This window comes from Lepisosteus platostomus, chromosome 12 (assembly GCF_059453375.1).
Source record: "Lepisosteus platostomus isolate fLepPlt1 chromosome 12, fLepPlt1.hap1, whole genome shotgun sequence".
In the NCBI taxonomy this organism is placed as follows: domain Eukaryota; kingdom Metazoa; phylum Chordata; class Actinopteri; order Semionotiformes; family Lepisosteidae; genus Lepisosteus; species Lepisosteus platostomus.
In genome coordinates this window covers 16,908,327-16,924,926 of record NC_142622.1, presented here as the reverse complement: position 1 = coordinate 16,924,926, position 16,600 = coordinate 16,908,327, and the positions used below count along the sequence as shown (strand labels likewise).

At 40.1% G+C, this 16,600-nt stretch overlaps 2 protein-coding genes and 1 non-coding gene across 4 annotated transcripts in view; 1 reads left to right on the top strand and 2 right to left on the bottom strand.

Moving 5' to 3' along the window:
• LOC148651192 (T-cell differentiation antigen CD6) overlaps positions 1-2,388 on the top strand; it is a 34,717-nt gene extending 32,329 nt beyond the window's left edge. The window contains exon 14 of the mRNA XM_088601178.1: positions 1,273-2,388. Coding sequence (XP_088457304.1) covers positions 1,273-1,424 — 152 coding nt within the window. The 3' untranslated portion in view covers positions 1,425-2,388. The remainder of the gene's footprint in view (positions 1-1,272) is intronic.
• A 995-nt stretch (positions 2,389-3,383) lies between these two features.
• Positions 3,384-11,338, bottom strand: cfap418 (cilia and flagella associated protein 418). 2 transcript variants are annotated; one of them, XM_088601179.1, is made up of 6 exons: positions 11,105-11,333; positions 10,012-10,114; positions 9,564-9,619; positions 9,386-9,451; positions 6,137-6,232; positions 3,384-4,441 (listed from the first exon to the last, which is right to left on the bottom strand). In XM_088601179.1, exons 1-6 carry the CDS (start codon positions 11,254-11,256, stop codon positions 4,282-4,284), a joined length of 633 nt encoding a protein of 210 aa, XP_088457305.1. In that variant the 5' UTR covers positions 11,257-11,333; the 3' UTR covers positions 3,384-4,281. The 2 variants fall into 2 exon arrangements, with proteins under 2 accessions (XP_088457305.1, XP_088457306.1); XM_088601180.1 differs by lacking the exon at positions 6,137-6,232 and having other exon boundaries at positions 11,105-11,338.
• A 352-nt stretch (positions 11,339-11,690) lies between these two features.
• On the bottom strand, positions 11,691-11,772 carry trnas-aga (transfer RNA serine (anticodon AGA)). Its single transcript has one exon. It is a non-coding gene; the product is annotated as a tRNA-Ser (tRNA).
• Positions 11,773-16,600: the final 4,828 nt, after the last annotated feature.

Sequence of the window (16,600 nt, the reverse complement as noted above, 5' to 3'; positions counted from 1 at the left end):
ATCACACCAGGAATTTGGAGCAGCACTTTATTAAAAGAGTACCAGAACTTTGTGACTATCAGAACACAGAGACTATCAAATCCATATGAATGACAGCACTAGGCTCTTATTTTAGTGCTTGAAAAGTAATTGAAAAGTAAGTCCCTGTTGAAATGAAGCAATAATGATTCCTTCCAGTTCCACACAATACAGTAAGTTATCATACAGAGTGAAGCTTCATAACGCGGTGTGCTTCCCCCTTCACCAATGCATTCGTGCACAAAATTGTGGGTGTCCTCTAAAGAACACACAGCATGTTCAGAAACATGAGAGCATATTATACACTGATTTATTCTTAACACTTACCCTTTCCTCTTTAATACCTTGTACACATTATAATTACCAGTTTTCATACAAACCTAGTGGTAATTTTTTTTGTAAAGCTTTGTGTGTAACTGGATAGCCAAAACAAATAGTAATGATTGAGTGGATCTGTTTTAACGAAGGTCAAAAATAATGGGCAGTCTTACACAAAAGTAAATAAATCCAAACAAACCACCATAAACTGCAGTATTTTATATGAAAATGAAGGGTAAAAAAAAAAAAACACAACAGGCATTTTGTTACCACCTATTAAATTATGTTCAGAGGTATCATATCATCACATACGCTGAATATTTGGTTACATAACTTTATCGTTTAGTACAGAATATTTCCATATTTCTTTTTCGGCCTCAGGACCAGCACATCAATTCTGAAATGCCGCTTTCCTTTTCTTTCCTTAAATTGGAGAGAAAACAAACTTTGAACATAATGCACTGGTCTCGCTTAAAAGGTTTTTTATGCGAAAGGTTTGCTGTCAATTGATGGCAAAAAGTATTCTGACATTTTGAGAGAATGTATGTATTTTCACTTTGAAAGGTGAATGAAATTATCCCAACATGTCATTTTGCACCCATCTTTATTGTAATATATGGAGTAACGGGTGGAGTGGTGGCACTGTGGCTCAGGATCTGCGCCTGTGGCTGGAAGGTTGCCGGTTCAAATCCAGCGGCCGGCAGAGGAATCCTACTCCATTGGGCCCCTGAGCAAGCCCCTTAACCCCAACTGCTCCAGGGGTGCCATATAAATGGCTGACCCTGCACTCTGACCCCAAGCTTCTCTCTTTCAATCTGTGTGTCTCATGGAGAGCAAGCTGGGGTATGCAAAAAGACAAATTCCTAATGCAAGAAATTGTATATGGCTGATAAAGTGATCTTATCTTAATTCCCAGATACTCAAATTGTGTTGCAGGAGACTCTGCTGATTCTTCTAGCACGTCTTCAGGAGAATGTTACGAGAACACAGCCATTAATAATGACCAGGCTTTGCCTGTCATGATTCATGATTCTGGAGAGTCCTCAACTGATGATGACTATGATGACATCGCAAACTACCACACCTAAATGTTCAGCTTGAGGCTGGCTGCCCTACCTCACACTCTGCTTGAGGGGACAAAGCCAAGATCATTTTTAGCTGCACGGGTATTTCAAATCTTACAGGTTGTGTTGTATATATATATAAGAAAAAGACCTTTTACTTTTATCAGCATCTGTTGTCTTCAACGTTCCTACTACCGACAGAAGTAAAGGAAAAATGTTTACTCACACAGTGACCTGAGAAGTTGCTCTCTGTCAGCTCCTATTCTTTCTCAACGTGGCACAATAGCAGTGTTTCCTCCATCCATTTTCTAAATGCTTCTTCCAATTTGGGGTAGCGGGGGAGCCAGTAGCTATCCCAGCAAGCAGCAAGCACAAGGCAGGTACACCCTGAACAGGACACCAGACCATTGCAGGGCAAACACTCAGACACCAGGCCAGTCACAGCAGGGCCAATGTCCCCAGAAGCCAGTGAATCTACCAGTGTGTTTTTGGACTGTGGGAGGAAACTGAAGCACCCGGAGGAAACTCGCACAAACACGAGGAGAACATACAAACTCCATGCAGAACACATCAGTGGACTGGAATTGAACTCAGAGCCCCAAAGCTGTGAGACAGCAATTTTAACAACTGTGCTACCCTGCTGCTCATAATAGCAGTGTTGTATCATATTAATTATGTAATGGGGAAAATTAGGTCTTCATTTAAGGTCATTCTGGCAGTCTACTGAAGTGTACTGACAGTGTACTGAAGTGTAATGAAAGTCCTGTTGCACAAAACCTCCCAAAGCTATCAAAAACTATAATAAAACAGATTACTTACAAACCTCTTAGTTTCTAGACAAGTCAAATGACTACAATGTGTTTAAATGTGCTTTACACTGATGTCTGCAATTTTTTACCATAGTATTTTATTACCAAATGTGAAAGGCTGTACATTTTATACATTTCAACATAAACTATGGAAATTGTATAATAAAGAGTTTGATAAACGTGAGGCTCACTTTTCTTTAAAAAAAAAGTCCAGTTCCAATTCCAACACCTCCTCCAAACCCAGAGACTGTCAAGTTTCAAGTTTCATGTACAGTTTGAACACTGATGGGGAGCCTTCTCTAAAGCCTCTAGGCATGAGCATCTGGCCAGAAAAAGGCAGCTTCACCCAGATAACTATTTTTACCCAATTAAATCACCTTGAAATTAGTGCATATAAACTGAGTTCTTCCTAAAGACAAACAGATGCCTGATATATTCCTGTTGGGGTGTAATTAGATGACATTATTGTGGATTTATAATATAATTATAGCTTTAAGTTGATTGCCTAATTATGCTTTTGATCATTTTCACTGGAGCAATTTTAAGACACATTTGCCATATGAGCACTGTATGTTGTCATTTATAATCCATGAATTTATCCTAAAATCTGGGTCCGCAACTCCTGGAAAGAGAGAGTCCTGCTGGGTTATAGGCACCCTTTGACAGTCTAAAAGTAAAAACACAAGAAATATCTAGCCCAGAAGACAGCGTGACTCTTCTGAACCTGGGCTGCGTATCTACAGCATGCTATCAGGACATAAAAGGATCATTAATTCTTCTTTCCCAAAATTCCAAACTTCCTATTGCTCTCTCTCCTTCATTGCCACTGTAGGTCTTACTTGGGTACCAGGAGAGCTTTGATTAACCTCTGCCTCATATCCAAGTTGCCACATAGAAGCAATGTGACCTCAAGCCAAAAGATGATGTAGTCCAGGGGTCTCCAAAACTGGTCCCAGAGAGTCACAATCCAGTCATTCTTACAGGGCACCCTAAATCTAATGTTATTTGTAGGTACAGAAGGCTTGATGAAGCAAATGATCAATTTATCAAGTCATCTTGAGCAAATATAATTGAACACCCCACCTATTTAATTGGTTGTAGATTAAATACTCCAGACCTTTAGAAATGGACAATTTACTCTTCTAACAATCTTGACACAAAACAACATACAACCTTTTTAATATTTATAATATTCTTTAATGAACAAATTCATTCATTGTCAAAATGACTTTTGTACATTTTAATCTCAGTGAATTGAGTGAATAGTTCAAGTGAATAATTCAAAACGAATAATTTAAAAAATGTTTTTAACTTAATATCATCTGTCCATGGTAATGCAAAAAAGTACAATATATAGTTTTACACAGGCTCATAAAGGAAAAGGTCAATGTACAATGCAGAATCTGAAAATATCAATAAATATACACAAACCATAGTATTTTAAACAAGCAATATATTCTTTATGTAATTTCCCTACTACAATTGTCCACGTTAAAATATGATCTTGCTTTGTTCTTAAAATGCCTTTAATACTTCTTAATTTATTTAGCTTTAATAGCACTCCAATATTCTGCTGTAAAGAATGTAGTTGAACACTATAGGCTGCTCATTTTATAAAATTAACTGCTTTCAAACATATGGTGGTTTCTGTAGATTGTGCATAATAAGTCAGTAATTGTCACTTTAACACATCCAGTAACGGCAAGCTTATGACAACTGACAATGTGACCTTAACCCCGACACAGATCACCTTTACCACTTCGCTGAACTATAAAAAAATAGGTGAAGATGAAGCTGCTCGAAGACAAGAAATGACTTGGCTTTCTCGTTAAACCAGAAAATCCAATTTATTGCTTTCGGGAGGATCAAGAAAATTCACGGCTCAGGTGGCGACTTTTGCAAACGCCGTGACGTTTTACTTCATCGACAAACGCGTCTCAGACAAAAAATAAATAAATAAGACGCAGTATAAAACAACAAGACGGCAGAGAAGCTGTTATCATACCTCCGATACCTTGCCACTGACAGAGAGGCTAACACGCACGGAGGGCAACCAAAACGGAGGGCAGAGCTCACGCGTGGTGTTTCCCGCAGACCCACCTGAGCTGCGGCTCTCTCCGCAGGTTAGTGAGGCTGCGGACAGATCTCCAGCTGCACTGGCAGGCGTGGGCCCGCACTCCCTGCGCTGTCACCAGCTTGGCCTTCAGCCTGTGGCAGTCCGGCATGTTGTTTCTGAAAGCAAGACCACCAACAGTGGGGCAGTGGTTACTCCCCCCGACAGCGCCCAAGTGCACAATGACAACAGCAAACAGCGCGAGTACCTCTGTGCTGCCCCATGATAAGGTGGCGGCTGGGCTCAGTAATGAGAAGGCCATGCCATTCGATTTGTGTTCTACTGATCACTGGCACTCTTGTTCCAGAGATGATTTATAATACACATGAGAAACGTTGATCTAAATACAGTAATACCATCTGCAACACCTCTTTCTTAATGAAAGAAAATTCCTCACATTTAGGAATAATTTAATGTATGTTCTCATCATGGCTCTAGATTATAGTCAAATAAAACTGTTACAATCAAATTACAAATTAAAAAAAACTATAAAACAAATGTATATCGACATTTAGACATAATACTAAGTATAGCAAACACCCATTCCTATATTAGTTTCCCTAACAGATATCTCCATCATTTTCCATCAGTTATGAGATTCTTTCCTTTTTTTCCCATTGAGAAGCTCTTGTTAAAAAGCTCTGTATCACAGACATGGATATGCTTAGATGTAATCTGAATAGATTCATTTTGGCATTCGCTTTGGAAATCAGCTCTTTTTCCCACTGCCAAGACGGCATCTGACACACATCTTATCAGATCTTGCTAAGACAACTTATCTAGGATGCGTGCTAAGCAGCAGCAGCAACAGCCTTTGAAAAGTTTAAAATCTTCATTTTTACAGATGGTGCTGCATAATAAAAAAAAAAACAGCTTTGAACTCAGTTGTGCCCGATGCTAGTTTCTCACATTCTGAACACGTGCTTTAAACTTTCTCAGGGGGTGTGTGGGTGAGCTTCTCATACTGGGATTTTCTGGGAATGAGGCAGGCGTTCCATCGGGTCTTGGTCAGTGCCAGCAGCTGCAGAAGGATAAATCAGTGCACCGCATCTACAACCTGCACAGCTGGCCCTCCTTCAGGGCTTTCTGATAAACATCTTGCAGAACGTTCTTTGATCATTCACAGCTCATTTGAATTTGGGCACCCAGTTAAGGTGTGGGTTATCTTTACGGATTTGGTAGTAACAATTAAGCCACTCATGGGAAAAACAGAGCTGATGGTTTATTCCCCCCCCCCCCAGATACGGCACCACTGGAATGTATATAATTTTCTTCTCATTATTCTCAATAAACTCTTCTAAAAATAAAATATAAATTTTGTCAGGTTCTTTAATGGAGTCGCTAATCAAGGAGGAAAGCTTGCTCTTGTTTGCGCTAAAATTAACCAGCTCTGGTAAAGTTCTGCTTAAAAATGTCAGGTCAAACCACAGAACACAGACGTTATACAGTCCTCTCCGGAATGATTGGCACCTTTAGTAAAGATTAGCAAAAAAAGGCTATTAAAAATGTCTTTGTTGTTTATCAGGTTGATCTTACACAGGAAATGAGAGAAATCTAACCTGTCAGCGGGTAAAATTATTTCTACAACTGTACCACAGCCTATTCTGGAAAGTTGAATGGAGCTGAAAACGTGTGGATTTGGAACAAATAAAACAAGTGATGATTTTTCTCCAGATAACGTTTGCAGTATTACCATGTCTGAAGGCCAGAAAACCACTGATTCCAGGCAGGTGCAGGATGATGGGTCACTTTCACTTATTATTGGATTATTATTATTATTTTGATTGTATTATTAAATCAAAAATTGACCTTACCTAAAAAACAGGTAATCACAAGAAGGGTCCCATTCATGATCATCAAATGTGAGGACACGGAAATCACAGGAGGTGCATCTTAACTGGCTACATGCCCTGCGGACACAGTTGTATTTGGTAACATGCAGTGCTTTCGTATACCTCACCTTCATCAAAATTCATTTTTTCAAAGGCACAGAGAAATTCGACTGCCTTTCTGAACTTGCAAATATAGCTTTTAGTCCTATTTATTGCTTTTGCTCAGAAACTCCAAGCAATAACTCGCAGAATAATAAAAGTGACATTTTGCCGACTTTGCCATACTACATAAAGGACAATAAAGTCATTAATCTTTTATTTTTCTATTTGTCAGGCTTATCTTTGTACTTTAGGGAGAGGAAGAAGGGAGGTAATGAAGACTCTCTGTAAGCTCTGTGCCATAGAAACCACCCACCATCTAAAAAATTTAATCTATACCACTTATTAAATTCCTAAGTTTTTATAATGAACGTCATACCTGTTTTGTAACATGAAGTCACAGTTATTACTTTAAGAAACAAAGTGCCGCACAAGCACAGATGCTGTGTAAGTGCTGCATGTTATAGATTGAAGTTCAATGTGTTTGTCATGGACACACAACAAACATACTGTACTCTGACTCCTTGTTCTTGAAGTTGACACTGACCCCAGCTGCTTGCTTTCCTGGTCTGACTGTGGACTGGGGAGCCCCTTCATTAATACTGACAACTGGTGATACCTGTCTACCTATTTCTTGTATAAACTCTAAAACTAAAGCAGTGATTTTGTCGCAGCATTATGGCTTGGAAAAATAACCCTTCTGCCTGCATCATATTCTTTAGCTGCTCCCAACATAAAAAGCAATTTGTATGTCAATGCCAGAACCTTCCTGCTTAGGAAATATACTTAGTCATGGCTTCTGTCTATATGGCAGTGACACTCTACTCAGTTTATGCCAACTGTTATCTTTAAGGCTGACAATGTTATAAGTGTGAACAGGTGTTCCCAAGCAATGTATCTGATTTTGCAGTGCTATTGTGTTCAAACTATTGTACACCATGTTGTATTCATTGATTGAGCTTGACTCTTGGACAGCATAATTGTTGTACTGCATTATCACCTTAATCTGACACAAGAATGTGGCCTTCGCTACACTGCCAACCTCTTGCTTTCCATGCTCTGTGCAGGAAGGTGGATCTCCCTTACGATGATGGAATACAAACAATACAGTGCTGGGCAACACGTGGATTTATAAAGCACAGAAACTGCCTCCACTGCAGAAAAGCAGCAGCTGTAGGAATGAAGCTGGCATCAGGACTAACTGAGCACGAGACTTGTTCAACAGGCTCCAGCACACGAGGGCACATCTACCATTGTAAACTTCTGGTAAAACCCAAACAGCCTTCCAACTACGTGGGGGTACAGCAAGGAAGGTTACAATGTTTATGTTAAAAAACACGAAAGGACATTGCATTTTGCAGAAAGGCCTGCTTGATTTTTCTCTAAGGTGGCGAGTATAAGTGGGAAATAATAACAAGCTACTGAGAAGTGTGATTTGATAATCACTTTACTAGTCACTGTGTCTGTGGAAGAATAACCCTGTGAACTAACATTTACATCTGATCAGACATTCAGCTGTTTTTCATCTCTTTGTGATCTTTGGCTGCATTTCCGGTTCTTCCTAAATTAACAAAGCTTGTCATAAGAAAGGTTAGTTTAATTAATATTTAAACCAATTTCCAGCTAAAGTGGTATTTAAGCTGAAAGACCATATTGTACAGTATATACTGTAAATGTCATGCCACAAAATAGTCTTAAATCAAAATGCTTAGGCTGACCTATGATAAAATGATGAAGAGCAAATTCATTCCTTACTACAATTTTGAATACTTTTACTTATTCACATTTACTTGTTTCAAAGCATCAAGATGTCACAATGCCATTCACTTTACAGTATTAAAACGAGTCTCTCTCCCTGCTTCAGATAACTCTGGACAAAATGATGCATCTGTGTAGGATTGCTGTTTTCTAAAAGTTTTCTTCTGAACACAGTGAAAAAGAAAAGGCAGAAAAAAATAATAAAGCGGAAGGTCAAAAAAAGAAAAAAGAGAAATTAAAATCAGATTAAGCATGTGGTTTTCTAATTATTTTTTAAAAAAACTGGTTATTGGTTCTCAGTCCCGAAGACCAACTGCTGGTTTTTATTTGAAATTGAGCTCTGGATTACTGAGGCTATACAAACCATTAAATATATATGACTTCAGCACTTGAAAAAATGTAGGGATGAGAAATTCGTTTTTTGGGGTCTCCGAACTCCTATCATTTAGATCTCATCTTACTCTGGGAGTATCTAGACATTGACTGGTAACTTGTTACCTACAGTAACCATTTAAAACAAAATCTGTCCATAGATCTCTTTGCCATCTTGGAGACAATTCACGTACAGCAGGACAGGGTGTATGAAATAGTTCAAAAAGACTAATTAAGAAAAAAAGTTTTATATTAAAGGGCCCCATCAATTACAAGTCTGTGTATTCCAGGACAGAGCTGACCGATATCTGATATTAAATTTCTCTTTCTTGTGTCTCTTGTGTGATGTCAGATTTCCCTTTTCTGCTCTGAAATACCAGTTAACTTACCAAGAACTAATTAGGAACATAAGAATAGTAACAAGTGAGAGGAGAGACACAGATACACCATTTATAGATACATCATCAAATCCCATCAGAAGGAGATTTTTTTCCCCACAGCTGACATGGCTGTTAAGAGGAAAGCACCATTTAGTTAAAAAACAAAAGACCCAAATTTCTCTTCCGATATCTGGAATGGAAAACACTAAAAATGTCAGGCTTCATTAAGCTTCGAAAGTAAAAAAAGCTTCTGTCAACCACACGGACTGAAAAAGGGATTTCATCTCACGTCTGGTTCAACATACTGGCACTGATCAACATGCAGCCATGTTGCACACGCATGAAAAACTCGGATAAAGACAGAATTACTCCAAATTTCTAAAACAGTCATCTGAAAACACCACAGTCTTACAGGACTTATAAATATCATGAAGCAACAGACGTCCGTTTGAATAGGAGTATAATTCATTCCAATTAATACATTACAAAAAATGAATTCTTGGTATCTGAGATGTTAGGACGTGAGGGGGAGGCTCCTTCTGAGGAGAAGACAGCTGAGGTAAGTAGAAATGCAAACTTGCCAATACTGCAAAGAAAACAAAATATCTAGCACTGTGTGTACCTCTGCGACGTGGTTGTTCCTACACCAAGAGGTACAGCACTGCTTCCTAGGAAGACTGGACAACACCTGAAACAAAAGAGTGGTAGACGCTGAAGATTTTCCTTGTCTCACCTTAGACTGGAGGGTCATTGATACCTGTCTTTCACTTCAGTCTTATAAAGATGGAGAGCCAGCTTACTTTCTGCTTGTGAGAAAAGATGAACTCCTGGTGTCATCCTTTGCTGCCTTATGCTTCTGTGAAGTGTAAAAAAATAATTACTAGAGCAATAAAGTCTCATTTTTTTAAGCAGAAGAGAAGTATAAAAAATGGCAGTTCATTTGATGAACATTACGTACTCTACATGTGCTGTAATAATATGCTACTTTAAATTATATCAAATTACACAAGTCATAGCAGACCTACATCAAAGGCATGGAACGTAAATTCAGTTACAACCAGGTCTGCAGTGGAGACAGTGTGAAATTGTGACTGATACATCCACTAAGATCCATTTTTGTTGTCAACTTACGAAGTACTTGAATGGAATGGACACATTAATAACCCGTCTATAGATGCAGCCACTTTAGTTTCAGGATGGGTTGGCAAATACATTTTTAATTGCCCAAGGACAACTATCAGAACTTACATCCTCACAGAATTTAGGTGGTTCAAAATCATCATTAAATATATCTTCAATCAGATCATCAATGTCCTCGTCATCGTGACTTGTGGATGCATCTTTTCTGCAACTAAAATAAAAAAGACAATGAGTTAAAGTGGTCTGCGATGCTTCCCCTTGGTCCCTGTAATTTGAGAAATAGGTCTAAAATTGTAATACCAGCCTATATTTCACCAGGACAAAATCCTCTCACTGTACATAACCCACATTCTGTGCCTCACAAAAGCTTTTATCCCCTTTCAATATTGTCCCATTTTGTTTAAATACAAGTGATATATAAAAAGCGATTTTTATAAGCTCACTCGCAAAGCTAACTGTTATGGTTGAAAGTTACATTACAAAACTGAACGCTTACCCAGGCTTCTACTGACACCTTGCGGTTAACAGTGGAAAGTTATTTCGAATGCAAAGAGCTTAGTATTGCCAATTTTAGGAACAGTTACACAATTCAAATACCTAGTTTACAAGATTCAAAAATATATGTGGACTGAAGTAACAACACTGAAGAAAGAGGAGTAATTAATAGAAGCATTACGGACAATCACAACACGTATTGCTTCACAGAAATAAAAAAAAAACGAATTCAACTTTAACAGCTCAAGTGGTAGCCCACACGTTTGACATGAGACATGTACCAGTACAGAAAAGCACAGGGCCAGCGAATCCAGCTTTAGGTTTGATCATCTTATCTTCATCCCCGAGGATAGCTTCAAAAGCCTTGAACAAAACTGAACTACACTTTCAAAGTGCGCTCACTGCACTCCTTTTTATTTATTTCCAGTATTCCAGCAGAGTCACAGGAAATGTATTTCTCTGGGACGGTGCTTTCCAAAGGCACACGGTTTTCTTAACAGCAGTTTACGGTTCACAAGCAAGCGTGGCCTGGAGTGCAAGCAATTCACTACAATAAGTAGCTATTTAAACAAAAAAACGGAAATGTGCAACATGTTGTCCGCTCCTGAGCGGTCACAACATAACCAAGCCACACGGAGGCCGTGTCACAGCCGTGATCAGAGTGAACAAAAATCACAGCTACACTTGAAAGTTGGTAAAGACAAACCTCTGTTTCCCCTTTGCGTCTTCAGTTTTACTTCCGGCGTGAGCTGGCGGACGGCTTTTGTCTCCTCTGTGGCAGATCTCGGATGTGACAGGAACATTTCTGCAAAACTTACTCTCGATCTCATCCAACAGTTCGTCCAAATCGTCCGCCATGTCTGCAGCCGTGCTCGCCTTGTACACTATCTGACTGTTGCCAGGAGGCCGCGGGTGCGTGCGCGCACGCACGCACGCACTCATCGGAGTACGGCGGCGTGCACGGAAAGTCCTCCCGTCCGTCAAGATCAAGAGAAACCAGCAGGGAAATGCAGTTCTTATTTAATTTGTTGTATTCGGGATCTGGTTTTTAAAAACATTTCAGTGTCGATTTCGCCACTGTATGGCAACACAAAAAAGTGCGCAGATGTTTTTTTTTTAAAGAAGTGTTGTTTTGTATAGTTTCGGACGATTACAAAATTAAAATATCGCTGTTAAAATACTGTGCCACTCACGGTTTCAGTGTATTGATGGCGTGCTTAATAATCAGCCTTCACAATAGGGATGGGGAGCGGTCGGTTAGAGTTCACAGTGGTTTTCTGGTAAAAGCAACTCGTAGTCGGCAGGATTCGAACCTGCGCGGGGAGACCCCAATGGATTTCTAGTCCATCGCCTTAACCACTCGGCCACGACTACTCGACAGGTAGTAGTCGCTTGGTAATATTGATAATTGCTCAACCACTACACGAGTGCCACCTACCATACGACATCGTGCAACTCGACAAAATGACATTTCTGTAGAGGATTCCTGCCTGACGTTTTAATATGCAGATGTACAGTCATTACTGAAGTTACTGAAAAATGAATCACCTCTAGGTCTAGTTCTGTGCAACTGCATCCGCTGACTGTCTGCTTGTTTAACAGAGCCAATCAGGTTAACAATAACATAATAGTGCATTTATATATAAAACGTTTCGTCCCAAATGATCCTTAAATCGCTTTACCGGCAGAGAGGGAGTCATGTCTCCCACCAGTGAAGAGCATCAACCGCGTGAGTGACGCCCACAGCGGATCGGGTGGAGTAACCGCGTCAGGTTAATCCCTGGAAAGAAGTAAGAAATTACTTTATAAAATGAATTAAGGAGCAATTTGTATGAGCCGGGAGTGGAATTTAGCTTATACATGTTTGTCTTATCTAGGCGGTGTTGTGGAATTTTAAATGAAACATACCCCCTAGGGGAACTGCTCCACCTCTGGTATTATGAATCTTACTCTGGAGATGTAAACGAAAATGAATGCACTTATATTTGATATGACACATTTCTCATTATTCTCCCCCCAAAATTTCAAATGTAGCTTTACAACTCCGGGCTGCTTTTCGCTCGGCCCCGCTCACACATCAGTCTAGGTCGCCCTCTAGCGGAAGCACTGCTGTATTTACGGAAGTGTCCTGTTCACCACACGCGTGAAACGCGGTGTTTCATAGAGGAAAAGTTCATGCAAGTGTGCATCACAGTCTTACTTTACTTGGTAGAGAATAAAGGATTTTTAGGAAAGCCCCCGAAGGAGACGTTTACGACGCCGCAGGGTTAAGTGCTGTTCTGACCGTCTAGATATCCTTATGCACATCTTCAGTGAGGCAACAGCCCTGGATTTGAAAGAACAAGTTAAGGTGAATTCCCCTGAAACGGAACCTTTTTTTTCCCAGATGCCCCTGTCGTGTGATATCACTGATCAGCTAAAATACACAGCTTTCAGCTTTCCTGTCCACAGTTCCCCTAACTGACCCCTGCCACCATCATCTCATACCACTGACCACCCGGTCTCCCGCATCAGGGACAAATCCTTGAATTACAGAGTCACAGTGCATCCTCATCTTGTGAGGGTACATCTCCCTGAACCTGATCATGTGATTCCAGCAGGCTCAGTGTTTGCCCCTCAGGCAGTAGTCTGGATCAGTGGGGGATTCATCAGACTGAGAGGGGCTGAATATCAGCACAGCACGTTCATTATCATCAGATCCATAACAGCAAGACTATTCACTTGTGCTGTCGTGTACACATCTTGGATGAGAATATCCTCAATAGGATGTCTTTACTTTTTTCACATTCAATTAATTCAAATTGCTTAATTTACAACTTTGTTTTACACAGTCCATAGGCACATGCTTCATTGTTCTGTTGAATATGTTGAATCATATATGATACAGTTACAGAAACTGTAATAAACAAATAATCCTAAGTATATGTTAAATTATTTCTTTAATATCTGTTTGAGTAATGTGGTGAGAGTTGTTAAAGCAATTAAATATCTATTCCTGTCATGTGGTGGCAGATTTGGTGTAGTGGACATCTGCATGATAAACCTCTTTAGAACACATTACTATCAATACTGATGAGGAGACTAAGTCTGAGAATGATTCCCAAAACACAGAATGAGGTGAGAACATCCCTGTGATTTTCAAAGCCTTATTTAGAAAACAAGTAGCTTCTTTTACAAGTAGCTACTTAAAATCTTTTTTCTAAAATCTTTGCAACTGACAAAAATATTTTTGGGGATACTTAATCATTCGATGTTGAGAAGAAGCAGTAGATAAAATGGAAAGGGAGTCAGCAGGAGACAGGACAGGAATCTCACAAAGACAGGAATACAGGTGCGTGTGAGAGACAGAGAGACAGAGGGAGACGGACAGGAGTTATCTACAGAGCCCACATCTTTGCTGGGGTACAATGGCGATCCAGGAAAAAGAGTAACTGCCCAGGTAAAATGATGGTTTTTAAAAGGCGCAAACATTTTAAACTTTCACGTGAGGAACCATTCACTGACGTTTTGAAATCCTAAAATGTCTTATTAGTTTGCTTCCATCAAGCAATGCTATAAGGGCTCTTATTTGAGTTTTATTGTATTATCTTATTGAACATGAACGTGGTGAGTTCTAAACAGAACCCAAAGATGATGTTAAATCATTCTAGATTAAAAGGGCGGAGCATGTTACAACTACTAAGAACAAACATTACACCTGAAGAAGGCTCCACAGCCGAAACGTTGTGTTTTCTTCTCTTCTCAGCATGGAATAAATCTATAACTTGTTCCTTTGCAGCCCACACATGCTGATGCAGCTACCCACCTGAACTACTAAGAACAAACATGCATGGTTCTTTGTTTAAAAAATGGTGGTTCCAAATTGGCAGCTAAAAAGATAATGAAATGTCTGAAAGGAGACTGAAATGGAAGATGTTTTTTGTGTTTGGAATTTAAGGTGAAAGAACAGCTAGAATTCTAGGAAGACCATCGTTACAGCAAGCCACTTACAGGAACCAGACTAAAAAAAATTATTGTGGTTTTGAGTCCAAGATGCTATCACCAAACTATCTTCTATCATACTAAATTCTTTGTCAGGATCCCCTGAAAGCCGATGCTTGTAACCAGTGGACTCTGCCCTGGAAGAGTGATGTGGCAGTGCCTGGCACAGATGCTGAAGAAGGCCATTGCTGTACAAAGGCCTTTATTATAATGTTCCACCCCCGACAATTGCGTGAGGCAGCCCTGTTGCACTCGATTGATAACAGCTATATGGCATGTCTGCGTGTAGCATACAATAAAGATAACAGCGCACCCAGTGTGAGGGCCAGCCAGGACATCATAATTTACTGAGGAGAATAGACTGGTGTCTGGCACGTCCACTGCTTAACCACTGATAAGAAGGTTACTATTCAGAGACAGACTGTGCTGCTGTCAGCTGCTTGTATGGGGGCGTTAGGGCATCTTGCTGAGTGATGGGGGGGGAAGGTTTTCAGGTTGCTTCTAAACTGAACCACAACAAATTTGTCTAATCATTGGAATGACTTCCATTGCACATTAAGGATAACAGGGCAGCGTTCATACGATCATGTTCAGTCACAGTTTGATTTTAATGTCTTTAAAGATGGTACCTCCTACAGTAGTGTCCCCAGTCACCACACTGAGGCATTGGGTTTGAAATTCTGGCCACAGGGAAGAGCACCACCTACTGGCCCATCACTGCCACTTTTAGCAGCACCCTGGTTTTACTTCAGTTCCAATACTGCCCAGGCCCAGCCTTGCTCAGCTTCTGAGATCTACTCAAGAGAGTAACTCCACTACCAGATTTCAATATGCTGACTAAAGTTTTGTAATGTTGTAGATCTTGACTCAGTTTTTGAAGTAGTGTCTGCAGAGGTCCAAATAACCTAGTTTTTCTAGATCTAATTATCATGATAGAGTATAGTTAACTGACAAACACAGTGAAGTGCAGCAAATCAGAATATTGTATGCACAGAACAAATCTATTGCTATTTCTAATTTGCGCTGATTTTTCAGGGAACTGTCTGCATTAGAGGTTACCATTTAAATTATGCACATCATATTCAGATCAAGAATTCAGATCAAGATCTTACATTAGGTAATGAGTCATTGGCCGAATATTAAGGGGCAGGGTGCAGAGTTCACACTACCTAATCAATCCGTCAGGGTTAAAAGGTATGTTCCATATAGATCTGGCGATCTGCCAAGACTATCAGCAGCTCTGGCCAGCTTCCTGCAGCTACTTTATCACCATAACCCTTTATTAAGCATGATTAGAGCATGTAGAGTAGATTGGCTTTCTGTCACAAATGGTAGAACTTGCCCTCAGTGTAGTCCCTCACCTTTTCTATAAAGGTATGTCACCTTTATAGAAAAAGTCCTTTCTCGTCCTTCCCACATACAAAATTACAGACTAGTGCAATGACACTTTTGTTACTTATTATACTATGCTCTTACTGTGATTCCCTATTATTTTAATATGCCTGTAATATTTTAATATTACCTCTACAGAATTACAGGTAATGTAGAGCAAAGGCATATTATACTATGCTCTTACTGTGATTCCTCATTATTTTAATATGCCTTTGCTCTACATTACCTGTACTTCTGTAGACTATGGACCATACCCATGGTCCAGCGTAGAAATGCACAGTAAAGGCATGGTAGAACTGTGGCAAACCGCAGGAAAAGTCAAACTCATCATTGTAGACTTTCAGAAGGAATGTGCGACTTCCCAGATTTTCCCACAGCTCTGCACTGGGTGAAAAACGGAAGACAGCACAGAATAGTGGCAAGGGCGTTGGATTCCTACCCAAAAGACTGTGGGCTCAAGGTCTGGCACCAAGGCTTTTTTGGGGTGCAGGTAGCCAATGAGAGAAAGAGGAGCAAGACGAGGGTTGACATTCTCCAACTGGGGGTGGATTCCCACCCCCAGCTCGCCCTGGACTTCCAGAACAGGGATGGGAGGGTGCAGCAATACCAGAAGGCGGCTGGCTGAGGCCCCCACTACAGACACTGATGATGTATCCTTAAGCAACACATTGACTCCATCCACCTGTAGCTATTCAAAAGGGTACCAGCATTTCCAGGACAGCAGTGCTGCAATGGATTAGTATCAGCGCAAAGGATAAACATCACTGAAGAGGACTCTCATTCTCTGAGAACATAAAAACAGTGTTGACATACAGTAAACTTACCAGAT

Coding starts and splice junctions, on each gene's coding strand:
- cfap418 (XM_088601179.1), bottom strand. CDS start 11,256: ATGGCGGACGATTTGGACGAACTGTTGGATGAGATCGAGAGTAAGTTT. Junction 9,452..9,563: donor TCTTTTCTCACAAGCAGAAA/GTAAGCTGGCTC, acceptor CTTTTGTTTCAG/GTGTTGTCCAGTCTTCCTAG. Junction 4,442..6,136: donor TGTGATTACCTGTTTTTTAG/GTAAGGTCAATT, acceptor TCTTGCTTTCAG/AAACAACATGCCGGACTGCC.